At 45.4% G+C, this 27,055-nt stretch overlaps 1 protein-coding gene across 1 annotated transcript; it reads right to left on the reverse strand.

Annotated features, from left to right (window-relative positions):
• Positions 1 to 2,020: 2,020 nt before the first annotated feature.
• LOC125947297 (kunitz-type U19-barytoxin-Tl1a-like) lies at positions 2,021 to 16,682 on the reverse strand. The gene is made up of 4 exons (XM_049671710.1): positions 16,540 to 16,682; positions 9,729 to 9,908; positions 2,400 to 2,579; positions 2,021 to 2,238 (listed from the first exon to the last, which is right to left on the reverse strand). Exons 1-4 carry the CDS (start codon positions 16,592 to 16,594, stop codon positions 2,081 to 2,083), a joined length of 573 nt encoding a protein of 190 aa, XP_049527667.1. The 5' UTR covers positions 16,595 to 16,682; the 3' UTR covers positions 2,021 to 2,080.
• Between the last annotated feature and the right edge of the window lie 10,373 nt (positions 16,683 to 27,055).

Here is a 27,055-nt window from a genome sequence, read left to right on the forward strand (position 1 = left end):
TGAGAACTATGGCAGTCATATAATGTGAGTAGACTACGGACGCCTGAAATCAATTATTCGTAAGGATGCCTATCCGCTCCGTGCGATTAGCTCAATTAGAGAAAAACTGAGCAGTGCACGGTATTTTACCACCTTGAATGTATGGACAGGTATCTTACAGGTCCGGATGGATGGGCGTGACCGCTGCAAGACCACGTTCACGTCCCACAGAGAGTTGTTTGTGTTGACCCGTATGCCCTTCAGTCTGTTGCACGGTCCTGCGACCTTTCAGAGACTCATGGACCCCGTTCTCAGAGAAGCTAAGTGGTCATACTACATGTGCTACCTCGACGAAATCGGGATTTATTCACGAACCTTCAAAGAACACTTGGCCGATGTTGCCGATGTGCTCGAGAGGGATCTCGATTTGCTCGCGCCCAAGGACGTGCGCGTACTTGGTGGCTTCTTGGAAATGGCCAACGTTTGCCGGTTATTAATGCCATCCTGCACCCGGGTGCAAGCGCTCTTTAGCAAGCTGTTGGTTAAGTCGGCTGAGTGGCAGTGAGGACCTTAGCAGCAGCAGGCCTTTTGCCGTCTGTCCAGCGCCATTGCCGAGACAGCGCAGCTCGGGCTCCCGGACCAGACCAGACCCTTGCTGGCGCAGACTGACGCTAGAGATTTGGGTTTATGAGCAGTTCATCTACAGGAATACGATTGCGTGTTCATTCGTGTGTTCAGTGCAGTTGTGGCGCAGCCTGCTAACTCGTCGGGTTGCTGTCCTCGTGGAACCTTTGTGATGTGGGTTCGAATCTGCAGAGCATCAAAGAAATCTAATGGATTTTTTTATCATTAATCAGCAGCATATTCCCGGTGACACATACGCATTTACGCAAGTTGGCGTAAAAGATCTTCATTAAAGAGCGTCACACAGCTATTGACACGCACCCAGTGACTCAAGTTGTAATTAAAGAGGTTCATTAAACACAAGCACAGACCCCGTGGTACACGTCCAGAGCTCCAAATTGGTGTCATACAGTTTCTTGGAACAGTGGTATCCTACGAAGTCTCGAATCTACACTGACGCATCTCGGCGTGAACGAGGTTCGTCGAAGACTGGCATATACGTATGTATACATCGTCGCATGCAGTGACCCGCCTACCTGCGTAACTGGGCAGTCCATAGTCGAATGGGTAGCGCATCGGGTTTGCGTGCTGAGGTAACACGGTTCGACTAACCGTCAGACAACTTGGGTCGCTGAGTATGTGGCAATATATAATATGTGCAGAGTTTCCAAAAAACCTCTTTCACGCCGACGTGGATCACTGTAAGGACGGGACTGTATAGGTACCACTGTTGAATGGTGCCACCCGGTCTGCGCTGATCTTCAATCAGCCTCTTTGAGGCCAACATTGGTATCTGCTAGTAGGTGTGTGCTGCTGTCCAATGAATGGCTGACGCCAACCTGGGTAACTTAGATCTTTTATGTAAACTAAGAAAAATATTGGCCGGACCTGATAAGTTCTGGGCCGTTAAAAAGATGATTGACTTGTAGCCAAATGTCTTGGTATTATATAGCTCGGCACGACAACTGAAGGACAATGCTATTGTAATAAAGTCGACAGGAACAATGATAATGAGGAGTTGTGCGCATTGGACGCAAATACGGAGGTGTATCTGCAGGGAATCTGATAAAAAGCTTCTCACCAATGCATACTTACCTACGTAGGTGTTTGCGCGAGCACACTTCAATATAATTTTTTTGGATAGTTTTCTGCCGTATGGTGCACCAGTCGAAATTAATAAATTGTACAGAACATCGAGTAAAATAGTTATCACCTTGCAAGCCATGCGTGTTGAAGGCTGCTGGTTTTGTTAGTATTTGAAGAAAGAACGGTGATTATGGATGAAAAATATTCGCACATGATAAACACTCCTCATGTAACTCAAGGCTTTTATAAACAGCCTCGCAATCTTCCCCATAATTGGTGCTGTCGCCAGCATCAGTTACGTGGTTTATTACAAGAACGACGACAGGGAAACATTTCTGCAATGCTTCTTAGCAAGCAAATATTTATTTCGGCCTCTAGAAACATCTTGGTATCAACTGCGCTTTACTGCAGTTTCCTCAACGAGAAGCTTTGAACTCAAGCGTGGTTGAACAGGCTTCCATAGCGGTGATGATGCAACGAGTCTACCTGCTATGAATTTTCTGAAAAATTCCACTTCGAGGTAACGGCATGTCATATGTGGGTTGTAATCTGTGGTAGAAAACAGGTTAATTCTCAGCATAGTCCAAGTCTTAGTGAGTTGCACATAAAGTATAGTGTCTTAGCTCAGTCATCAACGATGCAACCGCAATGTAACCATCATTGTGCAAAGGGACATATTTTTTTTCGGCTGAGATCAAAATAGAACTTACTTGTGCACCTGTTCATGCAGGCGTGACAGGATGGGAATGTGTTTTTGTTTCCACCGCAGCCACCATACGCAAATCCACGACAGACGCCTACACTTTCATCGAAATACCACATTGGGTGGTATGCTTTGCAATTACCGGGATCTGGCTTGGCGCTGCAGACCAATTCAGGTTCAAGTTTCTCTGTAAATAAATGTATACCAATTATAAACAGGCGTGGTACACAGTTTCAACTGTAATGGGACTGTGACTGTTTGTGACTGCAAGGTTGCTCCGACCCACTGCTACGACTCCTAACATTTTACGGAGCTCTCAGTGGTGAACAAAAATCATATGATTGTTAAGCCAACGCAAAGCATCTGTTTAAATCAAATAAGAGAATTATAACGGGTATGCTTTGTTGAAACTGCAGGTCAATTCACGTCTAGGTTATCTCTAAAGCATTGTTATTACGCTCAAAACATTGTGATTGAAAGACCATGGTAGATTTACCAACATCAACTAAACAAGGTATAAAAGCAGATGCATAAGCGGTCGCTTTTAATTGATAAACCGTAATCTATAACTGTACTAGGCATTAAACTCACAAGCGCAGTATGTCATTTGTATTCAGGCGAGTATGATATGTAGGCAATTTCTATAGTGTATAGAGCAGTTCTGATTGGTAGCAGGAGGAGCTACTGTCCTGGCGCTCGGCATGTTCCGTGTCCTTGTGCGATCACCAGGATTGCCCAGAGCCAGATTTGACCGGTCCTCCTGAGGTACAAGAACAAACCTTGGCTGTTTGTGATCTCAGTGCATGTGTTAACCCTTTCAGCCCTGGCGTCGTCAAATGACGACGTGACTTAGAATCGGAATTTTCAGCATGAAAAAAGAACCGAAACTGCTTGTATTTTTCCCGCATCATACTATTGAAAGTGCTAGTGCAATCGCCATGGTTACTTAAGTGACTCTAAAGAGCCGTGGCGAATGAGGAAGAAGATATGACAACAACAAACATGGCAGACGCGCCGTCAGGTACGTGCACTTTTTTTTTCTTGTATAATTAAATAACCCCTGCGCAGTTTATGTTGCGGTTTTTTTATAGTGTCTAAAATGATTGAAGAAAACACATGTACTTGAATAAGCGTCATTGCATGGTGTAAGAAGATGTAAGAAGATGTTTTTTCCGTGTGCGGTTTTGACGACAGCAGGGCTTTGTGGTTGTATATGGCGTGCCGTCGGCTTGCCATTGCGTCCGATTTCACTGGGTGTTTTTTTTTTTTCAGGCCCGCCTATACCGTTGTGAGAGGGACGTGAGGTGTCGAGGACATTGTGCGCGTACTCGCATGAAAGAGGCCCCTGGAGGGAGCCGGAGGCCGGGGACGGTGCGGTAGCGCATCGGGTGGTTGACGAGACGGTATCGGGGTAAGTCGAGGGAGGAAGGCTTGTCTGATCGTGGCTGACGGGCACAGGACGAGATGCGGGTAGCGCTAGCGGTGGGAACGCAGGCAGCAATTCGCGCACCGTGCGGTCAGCCACTGGAAGAGGGTAGTACGACGACTGTATGAGCCGTGCCGTCGTTCCTACTCAGAAGGGCGAAGGCGGCGAGCCGAGCGGTGGCTGCAACGACCAGCGTGGCAAGCTTCTAGAACGACACTGCGCGTGCCGAGCTTGCGCCTCGAGCACGCGCTGCGCTTCCTTATTTTTCACTTCTTGGACAGCCGGCCCCAAGGCACCGGCTGAGAGCGCCGACCAAAACGCCCTGCGTTGCGGCGTCGGTGGGCGCTACGCCGTGTATACCGACTTATTCATTTTATTCCCACCAGAACTTGCATTCTAGGCATCTGGAAGAATGCACGGATGAAATTTTCCGTGAACTTGATAACGGAAACTTGTCTGATGTGGAGGGAGATATCGACGGATCTTCAGACAGCGGTGATGAGTTTCAGCAACCTGAGCCAGATATTTCACGTTATCAATGCCTCAGTTGTGAACGCATGGCTGGAGTATAGAAGTGATGCAGCTGCACGAGGACTGATGTCTGGCAAGCAACTAGACTTACTGGACTTCACCCTCCATATTACTGAAGCACTTGCACGAGCCGACAGCTGGCCAAAGGTGCAAAAGCGAGGAAGGCCGTCACTCTCCCCACTGGTGACTTCGAAAAAAAGCAAGATATGCTGAAAATAGGCCTGTACAAGACGTCACGTTTGATCAGGTGGGACACTGGCCTCTTCGTACCGACAGCAGGGAACAGCATTGTAAGCTTGAAGGATGCACAGGACAAACCCATCTCATGAGCGAAAAATGTAACGTGCGCCTGTGTCTTGCAGGGGCTCAAAACTGCTTCAGAGGCTTCCACATGAACAATTAGTGAAGTTTGTGTTTGCAATCATTGTGTTTTCCACCTCTGAATAAATTAGCTTTTCACTGCGTTTCGCAACCACTGAGCCCTGATGTGCGGTTTTGATGACATGACTGTAAATCGGCAAATAAGAACACAAAGGACTTATTTTTTGGTCAGGCATGTTTCTAGAGCCCTTGTGGTGTAAAATATGCAAAGCAAGAAAATATATGCAAAAAAATAGAAAATCCAGGGCTGAAAGGGTTAAGATCAACTCTCCAGTTAGAGCCCACCTTCCCACAAATGAAGCCCAACAAGTTCGGGTCTCGAGTACTTACCTTTTCTAATAGCATAGCGGATTATTCTTTTCGCCTGCTTCTTTCATATGCGTTCTATTCGTTCTTTGTTGTTTCGAGCTCGGTTCTTTTTCACGCATCAATGGCTCTTCCCATGTCTTGTACGCATCCGTATAGCGGCTTTATATATTTTCTGTCCCCTGTTCTTTTTTTTTGCTATTTTCGGTTTTGCCATGCCTCTTCAACGTGAGCCATGACGAAGACTACCAACTGATTTCGCCGAGGAAGACCTGAGCGTCACGGCTTTTCTGAGGAAGTTTGCTGGTCTTCAGAGGAGCTTGACACCGCACCTGGCCAGCATGCAACTAGAGCCGACGCCCCGGATACCAACGCCACATGATCAGGTGTGCGTTTTCCACCATTGCATGAACGTGCTGAATGAATGAATGAAAGAAAAACTTTGTTTCATGAGCTTTTCAGCGCATGCGCCGGATGGAAGTGCTTCCCACTTCACGGGAATCCATATGCTGTTCTCGCCTCCTGGCCCCTGGTTACGAGCCAAAGCTGGTCCTTCCAGGGCTGAAATTCCCGGATATAATGACTAAACGTTTGTTGCTGAATTTCCCACAGATGTTTTTATGTAACAAAAGGCATCTGGGGTCTCGCACGGCTGGGTGCTGCCACTGGTATTGCCAGTCGCTTTAGAGCGTTCCGCTGCTTGTAAGTGGATGATGCGAGGTGCCTCACCCTTCCTTGGACGATTTCGCGGACTGTTTCTGTGTGCAACTCCTTTGACTGGATATCCAGCGTCGCAACATCGTGAGTTGGACGCTCCCGCTCACCGCATGGAACAGAGATAGCACAAATACATTGGAGCCACTCGTGAGTTCTTCAGCGAAACTGCCCGCAACCTCGATTCAAGAATGGCCAGGCAGATCCTCAAACGTTTTCGACAAAAGCAATAAACGCGTGGCCATGGCCCATGCTACGTGTCTGCTTGCACTGCCGGGAGCAATTTCCTTAGAGCACATCGTTCGGCAAACTTGAAAAATTGTGGCGGAAATCATATCACGATCACTGGTGTGAGTAATGCAATTAGCATTCAAGCAATGTAGTGACAACTCGTGTTCCTAAGTTCACGTTTATTTAACGTCTGTAGCGATCACTGTGAGGCTTCCGTTGCTTCACCTATATACGACCTACTCCGGTATCGTCCCGATTTGTTATGGAACTTTCTTGCGACGGTCGCGTCATCATTGGGTATGGCGACTTGACGACGGCTGTATGACGCTGGCCCAGTGACGAAGATGGGAAGACGAAGAAGAAAAAAAAACGTTGGTGGAATGACAAAGACGGTATGACGATGACAGCACAAGAACAATGAGATGAGCATTGCCCTAAATGAAGACGATACTATAACGACGGCAGCGTGATGAAGACGACATAAGAACAATGGGCTGACGGCGAGTGTACGATGATGCTGACGTGTCAAAGACGGTCATGCGACAATCCAATAGTTAGTGTGCAATGAGGACGATGCACGACCACGATGGCACGTTAGTGAAATATTTTCGGGAGTGGGATGTGACAAGGGGAAGCTCTTACCCACGACAAGAACGGTGTATGCGGTTTCAGGTAATGAAACCGCATGCACCCTTCCTGTCCTTCATTTCATTGCTCTTGAAAGGCGGTAGCCCATCTGTTGGTCAGTGGGGCAGACGTTTATTCGTCGCCAGGCAATGTGCACTAACACGAGCAATGTGCAGTGGCCGTGCTCTGTCCACATGTACGCTTCTCTGGAGGTAGTACAGTGGGAGACTCGCCATATGTAGCGGAGCACTCAGGAGACTCTGGTCTCCAAGACATTCACACGGTTTCAGAGGCTCCTCAGGAAGCGGGAGGAGGAAAAGTGCCCACCCTAATCCTCTCTATATTGGCAGTTACAAGCCGAAAAACTCGAAGAATGCGTTCTTCAGGCCGTTGTACACGTTTTTGTCCAACGGCGGAATGCAATGAAGAGAGGAAACATTGGCAGGAACATCTCTCTTGACGACTAGGTAGAGCCAAGTCTGAAAAGACACTTCATCGGCGTAGAGCTGTGCCTTCAGTTGGAAAAACCACACGACGGGGCTGTTCAGATGATAGGCGTACAGCGGCAAACGCCAAGGGTTGTAAAGCTTCAGTGGGCTCCATTTTTTTAAGCTGACAAGTTCACAGCTAGCGGCAGGGCCGAGTGATTGGTGATGCGGAGCCAGTACTGTTGGTGTGCTTGTTCGGATACTTGTAGTCACTACTGTAAGGATAACGTGATGGTTATTGAAGGAAGTGTGAAGGCGAGGTCGCAAACGGAGCGGGGGCTTACCGCAACCAGCCAGGCAAAGAAAAAAAAACACGTGTTTTGTTTCTCGTAGATCCTAAGCTCATCTACCGATATGCGCGACTGTCATCATGAAGTATATTGATGATGAGTGGTGACAATGATGACGTTACAACCCCAAATCCGACGAGAGAATCGCTACCTTCCAACCTGAAAGGGTAGTTTGCTATGTGGAACAAGCAATTTCCTTGACGCATGGTGAGTACACGGTACATATGAAAATTGTTTATTGGAGACATTCTTAGATTTCGAATCTCTTGCGCAGTTATTTACGTATAATGCTACATATTCTACGATAAACCTGTTCGATGGGACCATTCTTGGTGTGAAGCATAAGTAGGCCATCCCCAAGCGAACTTTACGGAATGGGTCATCTCACAGAACGGGTCATCTTTACAGAACGGAAAATCTCAAAGGTAATTCGCACTGCACCGGCAAATGTACACTAATGCTGGGAGCCAAGTTGTCTGTGATGGTGCATCGCGCATATAGTAACGTTTATTGCGTCACTGGCTTCATTTCGGCAAAACCTATTTTGGACTCCCGGCGCATTTTGCAATCAATAGAACGCTGCATAGAAGTGGTTCGCTTCGTCACTGATTGAACTTTGCGGGCTATAATCTCTTCAAGTACGCAGCACACGAAAGCATAGATTGCGCACTGAAGGAGCAACCTTGCCGCGCGGCAGGCCACTCGAGCCACATTGCGTGTATTCACGGGCATCTTTCACGCTCAGAAAAACACTTTTATTTAGCACGTATTGCACGTATTGGGAGTTTCTCATGTTGCTCTACAATTTTCTCATTCACACTTTTCATTTAACTATGATAAAGAAGATGAACATTTATTTAGGATTATTTATCTAGTTAGGCGGAATGAAAAAAATAATCTCAGTATCCGAAGCGACGGCAAACAACGTTACCTTGCTTCTGTCCAGCTACATAGAACTTGCATATTTTTAATGTTTGGCCCAACTGCCTCTGGCGCGCGTCTCAGTCTGAGCTGTGGTTCACACTCTCGGAAAGCCCAGCGGTCGTAGTTGGGGTGCTGTTCTGTACAATGTCAAATCACGTATATTTGCTGCAATCGTCATCTTGTCAGCTCTGATTGGCTCCGAGGGCTCCTAGAGCCTCTCTGGTTGGCTGAAAACACGGCCAATAATAATTCGACAATATGACGGAATTTGACTATGTTCAGAATATAAACCATGGCTTGGCTTCGCCTGATGATTATTCCTTGGTTGCGTTTTGTCGTCTAGATGTCTTTTTTGCGGGGTGAGGCCGAGTCCAAAAACCTATGTCCATTTAGTACCATTCTACTTGCTATCCAGTGAAAGTGGAGTCGCAGTCCGTAGGTTCATCTCGCGAAGGCCGGAAGCATTTATTCTGCATATATAATTTTTCCCTCGTGCAATGCAAGCGGCAACGCACCTTCAATGCAACAGAACCACCTTAGCCGCTGGTGTAGCTCTCCGACACCCTTTAACTACATAAAGAACATTCATCGCTTTAAGTAAAGCTGCGTTTATCTTTTTGAATCCCTGCCATCAGTGGTATTAGCTTCAGTTAAATCGTTTCCGTTGTTAGCTCTCCATAAATTGTGTATCTGTTTGTGGCGAAAAGTCATTATTTGCACTAGCGCTCTTTCGTTTTTTTTTTTTTGCTTTCGCCCATTATAAAGAACTTTCTCTATGACATTATATTGCAGGAACTATATCCCATAATAGGTCATGAGTAAATGTGGGAGACCTTTCATATCAAGTCTACCATGGCAAAATTTAGTGATCATATTAAATATTGTATGACATTTAGTCCTAATGGATCTGAAGGGACCAACGTTTACATCATGCAAGGTAATCCTTGAATGCTACTTTCCAGAAAGTGCAGCGAGCACAACTTTTCAGGGTGAAGACTCCTATTAGGCTAAGACAGTAGAGTTGCTCCATATATTGCCTTGGCTGGTCTTCCCATTCGAAGTGTCACTATCTTTACTTGAAACATTTTTGCCGTGTCACATACCTGACATATAGTTTATCTGAGCCCAATAGGCAACCTCCATAAACGGTGCCTTACAAGTACGCATAAAATCTTCTATAGAAGGGTGTCGTACGGATACAAAACACTGCCGTTTGTGTTAGGTTATCGGTTTGTATGTAAACAGATTCTGTGTTGTACAATTTATTAGATTAATGTCTCCACGGGAAATTGGCTCTACCGAACTGAAAAAAAAGCGCTTCGCATTGATCAGAGCTGCTTTTGCAGGCTGGCCTTGAAAAGGCAGAATAACCATAGGCATGAATAATAACCCCGATAATCTGGCGATGTTCTACTTACGTAGGCACGACTGTAGGCATCTTTTTTCCGAAGGAAAGCGGTTCCAGTTTCCGCCACATCCGCCGTATGTGAACGCCTTGCATCCTTTTATGTTCGAGTCGTAAAACCACTTGAGGTATTGTGCATCGCAGTATCCGCTGTCCACTATCCTGTAACATCGCGGGGGCCACAGAAGCGCCGCTGCAAAAAAAAAAGGAATAAAGAAAAGACAAAAAAAAATCGTGCTTTCGCCGGAAAGGCGAAACATCAATTGCGACAGCAAATTTACGAGTAGATAGCTATACGGAGTAAGGATAGTAGTTTTATGGGCTGCATAAACTTGCACACATTCGCTTACTAACTGAATTAACAAGCATGAGGTCCGCGCGCTCAAGCAAACTTGAATAGATCACGCTCGATGACCACAGACAACAACTTTCAAAACGCTGGCGTGATTGAGCGCGGCTGCAGCAGAAGCCAGCGAAGGTTCGTACCGTCTATCGCTTCAACGGAATTTCAGGGCCGAAAGCACAGCACATACAAAGGTATGAGCCCTGTGGAGATCGGTTTGAAGATACGGTGCGCTCGACAGCCCACCGCCGCTCAAAGTACAAGTATGCAGTTGCTGGCAGAGTAGAAGCCGCGTCCCCTCGCTCCCACGCTGTTTTCCCGCTTTCCTCCTTTCACGTGGGAGATTGAGTCACCAGTTCGCCGTGCGCCCGGTCGCAAGAAACGCATGTGGTGCCTCAGCTAAACGTCACCTCCCCTCCCTCCCTCCCTCCCTCCCATCCCCCCACGGCCTTTCGCACAACGGAAGACATTGCGTTTGCTCTCCGCCGTGTGTTCGCTCTCCATGAAAGCGCGCGTCCCTGGCGCGCTTTCACTCGCACATACACCATAGCATACGGCGAACGGCGACGATTTTATCGCCGTTGGACTTCATACGGAAGCTCGCGGCGACAACGACGGCGACGGCTGAAATGCGCATGGAGTGTCCATATAATTGCTATCGCAATAGAACACATCTACATTGCATGTCTTATAGGCATCAGTGAGAGGGTTAGGTAGCGTGGGTATCCTTTTATGTGGGAATCGTAAAACCACTTAAGATATTGTGCATCGCAATATCCGCTGTCGACTAGCCTGTAACATCGCGGTGACCACAGAAGCGCCGCAGCAAAGAAAAATTAAAGGAAGAAAGAAAAGAAACAAAACGGCTCTGGTTTAGCTCTGGTTAAACCTAGTAGAGTCGCGATAGAGTCACACCCCCGGCGGCGCTTAGGCTTCTCTTGTAGTTAGACACCATCCATACTGCGGCCTCAATTATGGCTGCGGCGACGCGAGCTCTCCCCTTCTATACTCCCGGTTATCACAGCTGCGGAGCGCGGTGTGTGACCTCATACAGAGGGCGCAGCGAGCGCCCAACGGCAGGAGCGGGGGCCGCGCGGCGACCGTGACGAGGCGAGTTGCCGGAGAATCGAGGCCCGTGGTGTGACGTCACACAGAGGGCGCGGCGAGCACGCCAGCTGTGGCGGTGGCCAGGCAACGGTGGATGCGCGCCTGTAGGAGCGGTGGCCGCGCGGCGACCGCGACGAGACGAGTCGCCGGAGAATCGACGCCCGTGGTGCGACGTCACACAGAGGGCGAGCACCCAACGGCAGGAGCGGTGGCCTGCGCGGCGACCACGACGAGCGGAGTTGCTGGAGAATCGAGGCCTGTGGTGTGACGTCACCGTGCGGCCGCGGCTCAAAGTGCGGCGACGGCGAAGGGGCGAAAACCTGGCGTAATGTAGCTATCGCTACAAAAACACGTGTACATTGCATGTCTTATGAGCATCAGGGAGAGGGTTAGGTAGCGTGGCTAAATTAGACGTAAAGAAAATCGGCACTAATGCAATGGTGAACTCGGCGGTAATACAGTTCCACTCAACGCGAAAGCTGGGGAAGTGCGAAGTGATTTGCCAGTGTTTCCCTTTTGTTTTCCATGTGTTTCTCTTGTTTTAGCCTGTCTTTATCTGGTGTTTAGCAATCCATCATCCGCTTTGACACCTGTGCTAAGGCACAACTAGTGGGAAACCGCCACGCACACGGAGCCATAGCCTTTGCAGATGATAGCAGCGATTTTCACGAATTTCAGTTATTTTTTGCGCTGAATGCTTGATTATACCTGTCTATTAAATTATTCTGAATCATGTAAGTTTATTTTGGACCTGTTTTGATAAATTCTGCACTTGTTTTGACCCTGTTTTGAGCGCTTGTTTCTGAGCGTGATCACGCGGCAGACACCGACAGCCCGGGCCAGTAAAGTGCTTCGCACTTAAAAAATTACGGTTTATCCCTCTCTCATAGGATACGGTACAACACGAAAGTTAAGAGTGTTTTCACAGAAGCTGTTGCATGTTTGCGCCATGAACTCACGGTCCGCTGCATCGAAAGGCGCACGATTTGCGAGACGGCGACCATGTTGCATGTTTGTCTGGCGCGCGGCGTCCTTTTGGCGAATGGCGTTGAAGCACACCAGGCGTCTCAACGCGCTGACTTTATCGCGATAAATTGATAAGGGCATTCTAAGCCGTGTGCCGGTGCATGCGTCCGTAGCGTAATGGTTTCAATATCGGACTTCTGTACTAGAGGTCCTGGGCTCGACTCCTAGCGTCGGACACTTTTAATAATGTTTACTGTACTAACGCGATAGCGTTTAGGGCCCCATGTCGCTGAAAATCCGGCGTCGGCAACCGGCGTGTGATCGCAGGTGGCGGAAAAAATCATCCAACCACATCGACCGCACAGGCCCTCCAGGTGGCACAAGGCTTTGGTGAACAAAAATTGAATTTTTTGCAGTGAAATCCGTCAGAAAAATGCTAAAGTACGACTTTACCATTCGGCATCGGATTCGCCGTCGGATTGTAATTTGAATGTACGATAAAACCTAATTTTGCTACGAGGAAACTCAAACACTTCTACCAGACCTGCGCGCGTCTGGGCAATAGCAAACAATTAATAAAATAATAAAAATGTGCTAGGGCCTTCACATTTTAATATGAAACCACGTATATTGCCCCTGCTTTCCAGCAATGCATTTCAGTTTAAAAGTGAAGCCAACTTTAAAGGGATCGGTGTAAGCTTGGTCTCTGTAAGCTGGCTTTCCCACGTTTAGTGTTGCGGTGAATGAAGTTTACTTGCCGTATGCAAACGATGCGATGCGAACGGGTCCCGATAACGCTATCGCGTTCTACGCTTAAAAGCGAAGCTTAAGCGTCCTTTACAATTTTAGATATTAGACGGTACTTTGTTGAAGATGACGAGTTTACAAAGTTGCGAAGCCGTTTACACTTGGTTCTTTATTCTATGGTTACACCGCATTGAAGCCTCTGCTGCGCTGTGACTACCGAAGCGCTCCCTGTCAGCGCTCGTTAGTGTAACGCTGCAGTACTTCGTTTCAGCGCTGCTTGATGGCATCCGTTACAACCATCGCAGGAAGTCATTTGTGAAACCCGGAAGCTTTAAAATATTGTTCCACATAAGTTGCCGATAATTACTTATGGTCTTTGTTTGGTTTTTCTGTTTTTTGCTCTTAGAGGCATAGAGTACTTGTACTGGTAGTGTAAATGACAAAGTTTTCCTCCTTAAGCTTAAAACTAGTTGCTTACGGCGCATATTGTAATTCACCAATTCTTGCTAGTGAGTGTGCATGGTATGTTCATTTGTAACTATTTCTAGGAACGCCATTGGCTTCAAGATATGTGCTTTCAAACGGACGCTCAAACTGCCCTGATGTTTAACATATTTTTACAAACGCCGTGCTATTCATGTTGACAATTTACCCCAAGTGAATGCGCCTAGTGAACTCGATGGCTACGACTCGGAAATCGCAATGTATACCATAAGGTTACCAGGTAAATACTTTAATAAGGAAATATCGTTCATTAGTTGATTAAGCATTCCATTATTGGGGAAAATATTGTCCGCCTCTTTAAGCACTCCCGCTGAGGAAGTATAAGTGCGTAATCTGCCACACGAAATTAAAATTTTGGGTATAAAAAACACCTGGTGTATATGTCTCTTTATAATTTTCTTGTAGCAAAATCACGTCTGCCGCCTGAAAAAGATAAATCGCCGTGCTAATGGTTTATGCGATTACCTACGATGCGTTTTTTGCTTTACTAGGAGGGCGCTTTTCCGACGTCAGGGTTCCACGTTCGGATTTCTCTCAATATCTATCTAGCTTTCTACGAGTAGTTCTAAAATGATATATAAGCATTGTTGTAGCCCCTAGTATCATTGCGACAATGTATAATTCGGAGCTGGTAAGCTGACCAATGTACTATCGCGAAACAATCGAGACTTGAAATGCCTGCAAGGTTTTGCGCCGAGCAGGGGCGCCAAGGGCAGTCGGGCCTATTTATGCAATTTGGACGCAAGAACGGCGCGACAGTAGCGGAACAGAATGATGCGTTTATCGGGAAGAAGTTGGCCCATTCTGCTGCTGCAACAGTTCGGCGCCACAAAAATTGATAAAGTCGACTGCCATTTCTATTGGCTCAGAAGTTTCGGTGGTGTTGTCAGGGTCACGCAAAAAAAAAAAAAAACGGCTTTCTCAGAGCAGCTGTTTCAGGTGTGCCGCCACCGGATCGCGTGACGCGCGCGGCCAATCAGGGTCGTTTGGTGTGTCGCGGGGAGAGAAGGGGAAAGAAAGGGGGTTGGCGCACGCTACGCCAGGCTTCCCTCGCCTGAGAACAGTTTCGGCGTCCTGTTGGGAAGGCCGCGCGTGGTGTGTTTCGCCGAGGAGCAAGCTGCGTTAGAGCAACGCTGCCACGAACACGCTCGGGAAAGGCCTCATCGTTCCAGAGGGAGGCTTCCGAAGCCTATAGGCGAAACGTTTGCGAGGAGCCGCTGACTCCGTGTTGGGGGAGCGCGATGCTGAGGCCAAATGTGAGCGTCGTCTTGCCCTTCAGGAACCCGACAACGGTGGTACGCGCCTCGGCAACGCTAGCGCGAACTTTCCCGGTGCGACAGCTAGGTTACAACGCGATTTTATCAACCAGAACTTCGGAGTCAGCTGCAGTACGTGTGACCGGTTGTGGTCAGAGCACAACGTGGTACTCCTCAGTGCACTTCGTTCCGCGGAACATCGAAGAAACACAAGACCAGCTTCGCTTACCCCTATTTTCCGGTAGGGGAAGGGTTGTTCATTTCGTTTTTGTGTGTAGGCCATATACAGCGAAAAAAATTTAGTTTCAGTCAATTCATTCACTGTAAAATAAGCTTTACAAACACTGGAAACTGCATCAGTTCGCTTTAATGCAAGAACATACTACATAGAATGGGAGCCTGACATTAGCAATGTTTACACCTGAAAACTGATTGCCGGCCACCGGAACAGTCGAAAGAAAGCAGGGCGTATGGTATGTTGCCGGAGAGCTTAGGGGGTTAGGAGAAATAGCGTTCAGGGACGTGCGCAGGTGCAATTGCGCTCTGAGTAGAAGGTGAGGAGGATTGTTGCGAGGGAGCGCACCGAATTCGAATAGAAGCAGCGGTTGGCAGGAGCCGCTCCCAAATTCGTACAGCTTAGACGTGAAACTTCGGCGCCAGGAAATCGAGACGGCAGACGAACGGAGTCCGTGTTTAGATGGCGCAAATGCACAGTAAGGAGTGCTTTGTAAGAATACAGGACGGGCTTGCAATGTGCCCAGCTTCTATTGGTGTAAATTCTTCGCGACAAGTACATGAAATGGACCACAAAAAATAACAAAGATTATCAAGAAACCTTAGCACGTGAACATCTCGTTTGAGGAAGAGACAATTGACTGCCGTCCCAATAGAGAAGGAACGCGTTCAGTCGCCGAAACACCCGAGCAATGCCTGTTGAGTTGGCAGCGGCTGTGGGGTCCGGAAGTGTGCTCATCAGGATGACAAGATGACTAAAAAACGACCGTATAGTTGTAGATGTGCGACACAGTAAATCGTATATTCTGTATTCTGAACAAGCTGTCTCCGTATATCGCGGGGGCACAGCCGATGTGAAACTTTCGCGGATGCTATTCACTACAATTGATGGTCGCTCAATGCGGTGTTCCGGAAAGCACCAATGAGAAAACGTCACACAGAAAGAGTAATATAAACGACAATTGAAGGAGAGAGGCGTCTGATAACGCACGCCACGTATGCTCTCTCTTGTTTCTCGCTCATGGGTCGCATGAAGTGCCACGCCATTTGGTACCAGCCTTAAAAAAAGAAAACAAAAACTTATTATCCTTGGAAAGGTGCGCAGTCTCCAGAAAATAAAAGATATGACATTTCTATTGTCGTATATACATGAAGCCTTTTCCACTATCTGTAAGGTCATATTAATGCCTGTTAGATGCATAGCAATACTATAGAAAAAAAAAAGCTTGGTTCGAAAGGTGCTAATGGCAAGCATTTGTAAAATGGGATGGCGTTTTCGAGCTAGCGCCGCAAATACGAAAGTTTTTTTTAGACATCTGCAAATGATTTCCATAGTTATTGGTCTTCTGTTATATATTCTTCCATTGTTTTAAATGTTGAAGTACTTCTGCAAACATTGCTGACGAGTCTAAAGAGGTCAATCCTGACTGTTTAGTTGACAATGGCTTGATATTTGAAACTATCCGGAAAGTAAAAAGCGATGACGACAAACACCTCCAAGCAAATATTTGTTGACGTACTTTCAGATTACCAGCCACCAGCCTCCCAATAACTTATGCAAATGTGCTGCTGACGAAGCGCGTGCATTCACCTGAACAACCACATTACCACCGCTACAACAAAATCAAGAAGGCAACCTAGCGCCCTTCAGAACATATGCTACTTACCCAGCGGAGATATCTGGCAGACTATCAAGGCAACAGCGAGCAACTGAAATTTCATAGTAGCGTATCTTCTTATCGGAGAGTTTTTTTACCGTTTCTATAAATATTCTCAGACAGCAAGAGTTTGATCAGATCTGGTTTCAATATTTTTCAAATGATGCGATACTGTAAAGCTGCACGGTCGTCTTTCGTAGGAGGGACTCCGGAGGACAAAGGACGGCATCACTGTTTGTCTCCCGCCATAGGCTTACCGAGTGGCGCCACACCTGACACCCCCGCCGAGCTGCATTGTGTGCATGTTATTTTCCGCTTATGGGCAAAATGTACACTGTTGTGAGGAAAACGTTCGTACACATTGTCTTCGGAAAATATTGCACAATTTTCCGTGTTGCAGTGCATAATTTCACGGCGCAGGAATACAACAATGTATCCACGTATGCGTGCCCTCACAAAACTCATGTAAATTGTGAAAATATCAGCGTTTTTTAAGGGTGCCCTTGAGAAGCTTACATGTTTGTACTTTTCCGGGGCTGAAACGTTTTACCACACAGGTGGCTCAGAGGCTGCCCATTGGGTAGGAACGAAACTCCTAGGAATATGTACCGTGCCAATTTAGTAGGTATACCAGCGCATAATAAATGGAATTAAGAAAACCAGTATAATATAGAGCCACAGGCCATCCCGTTGTGTCAGCGATTCATTTCAGGCCTTCCCGGGGAGGTGTTCGTTGCATTAAACATTTCAATGATTGAACCTGAACGATGTGTTGCGGAGTGACGCATGAAGACTAACGCGTTGCAAAGTCTTCAATCATCTTTATACTCATAAGGGCATTTCTGTCCCGTGGTAAATAGGACGGTAAATTGAGTTGCCAGTATGACTAAAATAGATATTACAGAAACCTGGACTGGTTATACATCTGAAATTACTAAGTACCTGCCCAGCATCTTGGAAAGCAGGGCAGTGAAATAAGACAGAGAGAACGCTCGTCTGCAGCTGATCTTATTCGCAAAAAGAAGAGACCCTTTTTTGAAGGATAAATTTACCATGAGGCTGCATGCCCACCACTACTCCTGTCATAATAAAGCTGTTTATTTCACATCGTAATTGACGCAGTGGTAACACAGTTACCACTCTTCTGCGTTTAATGTGAATCAGTGAATCAGGATCGTTTACTTCTCTGCCCTTCTTCACCCAATAATCAGATTGAATTTTGCCAACGGTTAATAAGAGAACCCGTCATAGCCGACTTTGAATACCGGGCCCTTCGATAGACAATGTAGTGCTGCTAGCCCTCAGTGAATGTCTTGTCGCTTTCTTATCCGAGGAAGGCAAACGAACAGCTATAGGGGGTTCTACCTCGTGGCTTCCTATTTTGAGCAATTGGAGAAGCTCATTCTTCGAAGCTCACAGGTATGCGCCCGAGATACATGCCTGGCATAATGTGAAAGCGTAGATGAAATACTTTCAGCTACTTGGACGTAGCCCATCCTACAACCGTTTCATTGGCATACTATCATACAAGGTGCTAGACTGCAGGATGCCATACCACTTCTGCAATTAATCGCCAAACATCATCAATGTCTTTCCAAAAGTAGGCGCCAAATTATTGGAATTAGGGTATCACTTGTTATTTTACAGCGAATCTGTATATGGCTAGCGTTTCTTGTATTCTTCGCGTTTGTGCGCCAACAATAAAAAGACATCTAGCTGAGCTCAGGTGGATCCCGGAGAACGTGCAATACCGGGCCGAACCACGGCGGAGGTGACGCAGGCTTCAACCGCTCCGTTCCTAGCAATAATAATAATAATAATCAATCAATCAATCATGTTTATTTAATATGCCCAGGAACAACCCTAAGGTCTGAGTGTTGGCGCACACATACATTACAAACCAAAAACAAAACACTGCAGGGGAATATCATTAAAAAATAAATGATTAAAAATAAAAATTGTGAGAAGAAGAGAGTACCGAGAACATAGCGCAAAGTAAATACAAAAAAAAGGAGGAGAAGGGCACTTGAACAATGCATGAAATTATAACACAAGGCAATGCTCGGAAAAGAACGCTGACAAGGAGTTATGAAAGATATCAAGATCACGAAAGTAAGCGTTGTAAAGACTCTGTATCCTGTGGACGGTTGAGTGTTCGTGATGACAGGCAGGAACATGGAAAGGTCTATGTTCTCTGGTGATCTTGTGTGGGATACGAAACATGACACAGCTGAGAAGTTCGGGACACGTGAGGTTACCGTGAATGAGTTTGAAGAGAAACAGGAGGTCAGCGCGATTACGTCGGTCGCGAAGGGAGGGCAACGACAACAATCCAACAGTGCTAGTACAGGGTGCAATGTCCAGGTTTGCAAAGCGGTGATTATATATGCTTAGAAACTTTTTTCTGGACACGATCTATAATGTCACTGTTGGATCTAGAAGAGCCATTCCAGACGACCGACGCATATTCGAGTTGAGGAAGACAGATGGTTGTGTACAATTTGCGGAACGGAGTAGGAGACTTGAATTCCCTCGATAGTCTGCATACAAAACCTAGAGAGCGCATTCCCCGCATTGCAACACGTTTAATGTGCGCCGAAAAGTGTAAGGTTGCATCAAAAAGTACACCAAGATCATTGATCTCGCAGACCTTACACAACGGCACAGAATCTACAGAATAAGAAAAAGAAATACTTGCTGTTTTGCGTGTGAAAGTCATGACTTTGGTTTTAGCAGCATTCAAGGTAAGCTTATTATCCTTGCACCATTTAGAAAAGGAAAACAGGTCAGACTGCAGGGCGCGGCAGTCATCAACAGTGTGAATTTTCTTTAAAATCTTGACGTCATCGGCATATAGAAGGAAAGAAGAGTTCCGAATAACAGAAAGAACGTCATTAATAAAAATAAAAGAAGGAGTGGTCCTAATACTGACCGTTGAGGGACGCCGCTAGTTGCCATGTAAGAAGAAGACGTTTGACCATTGACGTTAACATAACACGATCTATCAAGAAGATAACTGCCCAAGAGGTTCACAACTGACGAGTAATATCAAAGTGCGTAAGCTTGATGAGAAGCAGTGAGTGGCTTACCACATCAAAAGCTTTACTGAGGTCGCAATATATGATGTCTACTTGCCCCCTTTGAAGCACCGGTGTGGAGATCTGTGTCATGAAACTTGTGAGATTTGTGATAGTGGAGCGGCCGGTCAGAAATCCATGCTGATTCGGAATGAGCGAGTTGTTCACAGTAAAAGACAATATGTTGTGAAGAGCAAGCTCAAAAATCTTGGACGTAGCACAGAGAAGAGAAATTGGGCGATAATTTGAGACATCGGCTTTACAGCCAGACTTAAATACAGGAAAAACACGAGCAGTTTTCCACATGTGAGGGAAAGTGGAAGTAGTCAAAGAGTTATTAAATATAGATGTCAAAACTGGAGCAAATATACTGCCGTAATCTTTTAGAATTGCGGAAGGGATGCCATCAGGGCCGCAGGATAGGGAAGGTTTCAAGCGCTTAAGGCATTCGTGGACAAGCTTTTCATCAAACAACACCACACTAGATGTAGGAACTGTCATGTATAAAGAAGAGAAATGGGCTGCAAAAGAATCCGCGACTGCTTGGACCTCTGCCCCTCTAGAGTCAAGTAAGCGAAAACACTATCCATGTTTATTGGAGCGCCTTACGGATATACGTCCAAAATTCCGCCGGCCGGTCGGAGGCACTCTTTTCCAAGAATGCCATATATGAGTCTAGATCCCGCTTATAGAGACGTTTACAGAGAGCCCGAAAAAAGCGGAATTCATCTCTGCACTCATTAGGCAACGGAAATCTAGATTTTCGGTGTGCGCGATCTTTCTGCTTTAGGAAAATTATGAGTTCAGATGAAAACCAGTGGGGATATCTGGAGCGTTTAGGCCTGTACTGGGGAATGTATTTGCGCATACTGCTCAAGACAAGCTCCGTAAACTGATCTACTTGGTCATCAACGTTGCTTTTGTCTGTAACCAGTGACCAATCGGTGGTGGACAAAAAATTATATAAACCAAGATAATCACCACGCTTGAAAGCAAAGCGTGGGGATTCATTTATGCCACTGGAGGAGCTGCGCCTCAGTGCTGACACAGAGGCAGTTATCTTTAGTGGCGGATGAAACTTATCGGTACGCACAAGGAAAATTTCTAATATTCAATCAATCAATCAATCAATCAATCATTTATTTATCGTGCCCAGGAACAACCGTGAGGTCTGGGTGCTGGCGCACGTATACATAGAAAAAGAAATACAGCAGGGGAGTATCAGTGAAAAAAAAACAATGAATAAAAAATATCAATCTTGAAAAGAAAAGTGTACATACATGTAACCGAAGGCGCAAAATGCACACATAATAAAATGGAGAAGGGAAGTTGAACAATATGGTGAAACTAAGACACAACAACGGAAAGCTGAGAGCAGAACAAAGACATAGAGTTGTGAAAAATATCAAGGTCATGAAAGTGGGCGTTATAAAGACTCTGTATTATATGGACGGTTGAGTGTTGGTGGTGACAGGCAGCAACATGGAAAGGTCTGTGTTCTCTGGTGATTTTGCGCGGAATACGAAATGTGATACAACTGAGGAGTTCGGGGCACATGAGGATACCGTGAAGGAGTTTGAAAAGGAAAAGCAGGTCAGCACGATTACGGCGGCAGCGAAGTAAGGGCAATGGCAATAATCCAACAGTGCTAGAGCAGGGCCCAGAGTCCGTGTTTGAAAAGCGGTGATGATATATGCTTAGAAACTTTTTCTGGACCCGATCTATAATGTCACTGTTGGATCTAGAAATGTCATTCCAGACGACCGACGCGTATTCGAGCTGAGGAAGACAGATTGTTGTGTACAACTTGCGGAACGGTGTAGGAGAATTGAATTCTCTCGACAGTCTGCAAACAGAGCCAAGAGTGCGCATGCCCCGCATTGCAACGCGTTTAGTGTGAGCTGAAAAGTGTAAGGTTGTATCAAAAAGTACACCAAGATCATTGATCTCACGGACCTTACACAATGGTACAGAATCTACTGAATAAGAAAAAGAGATGCTTGCTGTTTTGCGGGTGAAAGTCATGACTTTGGTCTTAGCAGCATTCAAGGTGAGGTTATTATCTGTGCACCATTTAGAAAAAAGAAAGCAGGTCAGACTGCAGGATGCGACAGTCATCAACAGTGTGAATTGCCTTAAAGATCTTTATGTCATCAGCATATAGCAGGAATGAAGAATGTCGAATGGCGGAAAGAACGTCATTAATAAAAATTAAAAAAAGGAGTGGTCCTAACACTGATCCTTGAGGAACGCCGCTGGTTACCATGTACGATGAAGACGTTTGGCCGTTGACGTTAACAAAACATGATCTACCAATAAGATAACTCCGCAATAGATTTACAATTGACGAGTCAACACCAAAGTGCGTAAGCTTGATGAGAAGCAGTGAGTGGCTTACCACATCAAAAGCTTTACTGAGGTCGCACTATATGGTGTCTACTTGCCCCCTTATTATATAATAATAATAATAATAATAATAATAATAATAATAATAATAATAATAATAATAATAATGATGATGATGATGATGATGATGATGATGATGATGATGATGATAATAATAATGTAATAATCACGATCATTAGTATTACTATTATTATTACGTGGCAACTAGCGGCTTCTCTCAGGGATCAGTATTGGGACCACTGTTTTTTTTATAATTTTTAATAGTGACGTTCTTTCTGCCATTCGGCATTCTTCGTTCATTCTATATGCCGATGACATAAATGATTTTCAAGGCAATTCACACTGTTGATGTCTGTCGCATCCTGCAGTATGACCTGCTTTCTTTTTTCTAAATGGTGCCCAGATAATAACCTAACCTTGAATGCTCTTAAGACCAAAGTCATGACTTTCACCCGCAAAACAGCAAGCATTTCTTTTTCTTATTCGGTAGATTCTGTACCATTGTGTAGGGTCCGTGAGATCAGTGATCTCGGTGTACTTTTTGGCACAACCTTAGACTTTTCAGCTCACACTAAAAGCGTTGCAATGCGGGGTATGCGGACGCTTGGCTCTGTTTGCAGACTATCGAGAAAATTCAATTCTCCTACACCGTTCCGCAGGTTGTACACAACAATCTGTCTTCCTGAACTCGAATACGTGTCGGGCGTCTGGAACGGCATCTCTAGATCCAACAGTGACATTATAGATCGGCTTCAGAAAAAGTTTCTAAGCATATATCATGACTGCTTTGCTAGCACGGGCGCTGGACCTTGCTCTAGCACTGTCGGGTTATTGTCATCGCCCTTACTTCGCTGCCAACGTAATCGTGCTGACCTTCTGTTTCTTTGGAAACCCCTTCGCAGTATTCTAATCTGCCCCGAACTCCTCAGTTGTATCATCTTTCGTATACCGCGTAAGATCACCAGATAGCACAGACTTTTCCATGTTGCTGCCTGTCACCACCAACAATACATAGTCCTTTAAAACGCCCGTTTCGTGACCTTGATATTTTTCACAACTTGCTGTCATTATTGCAGTTCTGAGCTTTGCGTTGTTGTCGCTTAGTTTCACATATTGTTCAACTTCCCTTAGCCCCTTTTTTCTTATGCGTGCATTTTGCACCTACGGTTACGTGTATATAAACTTTTCTTTTTAAGATTGTTATTTTTTATTCATTGTTTCTTTTACTGATATTCTCCTGCTGTATTTATTTTTCTATGTATACGTGCGGCAGCACTTAGACCTCATGGTTGTTCTTGGGCACCGATAAATAAATGATTGATTGATTGATTGAATGTTATTATTATCGTTATTATTCCATTAAATAAATCTAAATTCAATGCTTGAAGTCGATGGCTACACTGGAATTGTTTTTGAACGGCACATGGACTCACGAGCCGGTGCCGTATGTACGAGTATGTACAACCATACACCCTTGACTCGCAAGAGGACAATGCCACCAACCGTGGAGATGTTTGTGCCGTACAAACGAAAGACGGAATTGTGATATCCAGTGTTTATATATCTCCAGGCACACCCAAGTGTGATATCGAGAAGTTAATGACCACGCACTTTGCATGGGTTAGCGACGATGACAATACCCCTGTGATCATCGTTGGAGACTTCAACGTGGACATTTAAAAACCATACAAGAAATGGTTCACTCAGTTTGTGCTAGAAGGGTTTGGTTTGAAGTGCCACACCAATCCAAGTCACTCAACTACTCAGCAACGGTCATGTGTACATTTAACTTTGGCCAAGAAGCTGTGCATTGTTGTTACCGAACCAATCAGTCTATATCACAGTAATCTCAAAGCTATCGTCTCTACTATTACCAAATCATCAAAATAAATACATGTAACCTTGTCTGTGTGATATACTGCGTGATGTGCTACAGCTTCGCTGGCCATCCACTTTCACTGAGGAATACCACAGCTGCGAAGCAAAGGCAGGGGCGCGCAAAGTAGATATCTCCTCGCGCACACAATAGAAAATCGAACATGCAGTTTAATGGCTGCTGATTTTTTTATTCTGCACGTGCCTCCTTCTCATTAGCTGGTATTGGAATAACAACAATCAAAATTCAGAGGAACTTAACCCTATGTCGCTGACGCACTGAACTAACTTAGCCGCAGCTGCTGAGCTTATTTCCTTTTTCTTTTCTGAACGCCGCGTTCCCGCCTTCTTTGACCTTTAAAACATTTCAGCTTTGATATGTTAACACCGACGCTATCTACACCTCGGCAACCTACGCGATAGGTTTAAGAAAAGATGCCGAGTTTTATGGCCGATTCTCCATTGTGTTCACCAAGCGGCTTTCCAGTTTGCGCGCACCTGCGTTTGCTTCGTAGCTGTGGCATTCCGACGGCTCTGCATAGCCCCGAGTTCCTGGAAGTGCATAGTTTATTTTACGAATCCGGTCTCTGAATGTATTAGGAGATCTTCCCTTAACATACCCAATAAAATATGCATATGCGAGGAGAAGTAAGAAATTCTAGTCGATTTTCACCTTTGTAGGCACGGCGATGTTGATATCCACTCAGGGGAAGAACGGTCGTACTTACTGTAAATTTGTGCGCGAATGCTGTTTCCCGACTTTGAAACAGAGCATTGAAATGTCTGCGCTTTAGGGAGAATGACTGATGCGTGTCGCAGACAAGTATAAAACTGGTATCCTTGGTGGCTGGTTTGCTATAAGCATAAAAAGACGTTTAACTGATGCTAACCGGTGACCTACTTAGGTGAGAGCTAGTATACCCATCTAGTGATGCGCATTTTTTTTCTTTTCCTCTGTGCCTACCAAGAATAAGGTTACAGGAAGCAATGAAATTGCCGATTTCTGATTCTTCAACATTCTGCCAGGGGTCTCGCTGACCATACATTTACATCGGCGGCTAATTAACATAATTTATTTGGAGTAGGTATTACACTTCACGAGGGCGTGGTTTGTTCAGCGGATATATTAGATATATGACAGCGCAATTTACACGCCGGAGGAAATGAGACGCTGTCTCAGGTGCGTGTTTATGACTCCTCTATTGCTTCTTAGGGATCTCGCCATAAAGTCCAAGTCGCTGGAAGTATTCTAAGTTCGCTGTCAACACGAAGTCTGGCAGATAACCTGGGTGCACGCGTGGGCGCTTCCAAGGCTTCCTTCCCCCGGATGCCTCTCCCCCGTATTCACAAACGCACCTCGACTCGACCCTCCACTCGAAAAGGTCCTTGGGGGCGGTTTTTCGTTTCATAAATCGCCCTCTACTCGGAACGATCCTTGAGTAAAGGAAAGCTCGAGCGTTTTACTCGATAATCTCAAGGTAGCCCCGCAGCTACGTCGAATTGCTCTTTGAGTGCAGTTAGTGCATAAACATAACTGCATTGTCTAGTAGCTTTAGAGCAAACAAAAAAAAGCCGGCAAATCCCACGCCCTGTGGGCACCGATGTTATGCGAAGCAGTGTGCTGGGAGCCTAGCAAGTTAACGAAACGACCATGAGAGTACCAAGACATCGGCAGCTCTTTGATGACCTGCATGACACGCATGTCATGATATTCGTGTGATGACATATCAGTTATGTTCGTCATATACTCTTGCTATACATGCCAATTTTGGTACATACCAAATAAACGAAACGGCCATGAGAGCACCAAGACGTAGGTGGCCAGATAGATAGATAGATAGATAGATAGATAGATAGATAGATAGATAGATAGATAGATAGATAGATAGATAGATAGATAGATAGATAGATAGATAGATAGATAGATGCATAGATACTGTCAAAGTGACCAATTTTCGCCAAGATATTCTTCACATTTAAAATCCATGCTGACAATCCTCTGGGAGTTAAGTATGTGTAATCATTGTGCCACTTCCTCATCTACACGCAGCCGGGTGTCTTTATATGTGTTAGAAAAATTGATCCGACCAGTATAAACCATAATCAAGCCTCATCGGTCGTTATCAACCTTATTGGACTAGAACCGACCCTTATCAGCCCTTATCAGCATGGATATCCTGCCAAGCTGTTGCAAAACCACCACTATATTTGCTGAGGGTGGTATGCAATGCTTGATTGTTGGTTGAGATGCTTGTTTTGAGCTTGTTATTTATTAAACCGTATGCTGTTCTGTGTGTTGTATGGGTGATTTCCATGAACCTATGTAGTGCTCACTTCACTTTGCTGAGCGCTAGTAGCGTTTACGGAGGTCTGAGCCATTGCATTCGTCTTACATGAAGGACAGGATTCTCGTTGGGTAGGCACAGAAATACCTACGCATTGAAACAGTGTAGTGTAGCATTGCGTTGGAAGTGTTCAGTCGGTGTTATTTAACGCCATAAGCAATAATTACGTGAGCCTTGTTTCAAAATGAACAGCTTGGTTACCTTATAGTGGCTATGAACATCCGAGCGCAACGAGGAAGTGATCATGCATGATATTGCTATCAGAATTATACCTGCATGTAAGCACAGGTGAATATAATGCTTTATTTCAACAGAAAACGTAGAATAACAGTACAACAGATTATAGTTTTTGTATGCTACAATATTTTTACTGTTATCAAAAAAGCTGTAGCAGTCACGTATCTCCTGATACAAACAATGCTAGCAAGTGGTAGCAGATATTTGTCACATACCTTTGTTGCGAACATTAGAACCATTAGTGAGTGCATTCGATAAGGGTTAGATCGCTGTATGTCGCACTAGCGGTGCAAGCGCCAGGCCACCTAATGTTGTTTCTTTGTAAATACAAATAAAAACTATATATGATCGTTATTGTAAAAAATCGTCTTGTGGAGCACAAAAAATCCTAAGCGAATCTATTTAGCACTAAAAGTAAACTACTGAAAACGAATACAGCCACTGAGCTAGTTTTCATGTGCCTTATCATCATTGTATGCTTATCACCAACACCTTCTCATATGCAGGAACCAGGCTACGAACACAATCACACGGATCAAGTGCCTTTCCAAGCGTGATGTATGTGTTGCGCTTGCATTGGCGTGC

This window comes from Dermacentor silvarum, chromosome 7 (genome assembly GCF_013339745.2).
Source record: "Dermacentor silvarum isolate Dsil-2018 chromosome 7, BIME_Dsil_1.4, whole genome shotgun sequence".
In the NCBI taxonomy this organism is placed as follows: domain Eukaryota; kingdom Metazoa; phylum Arthropoda; class Arachnida; order Ixodida; family Ixodidae; genus Dermacentor; species Dermacentor silvarum.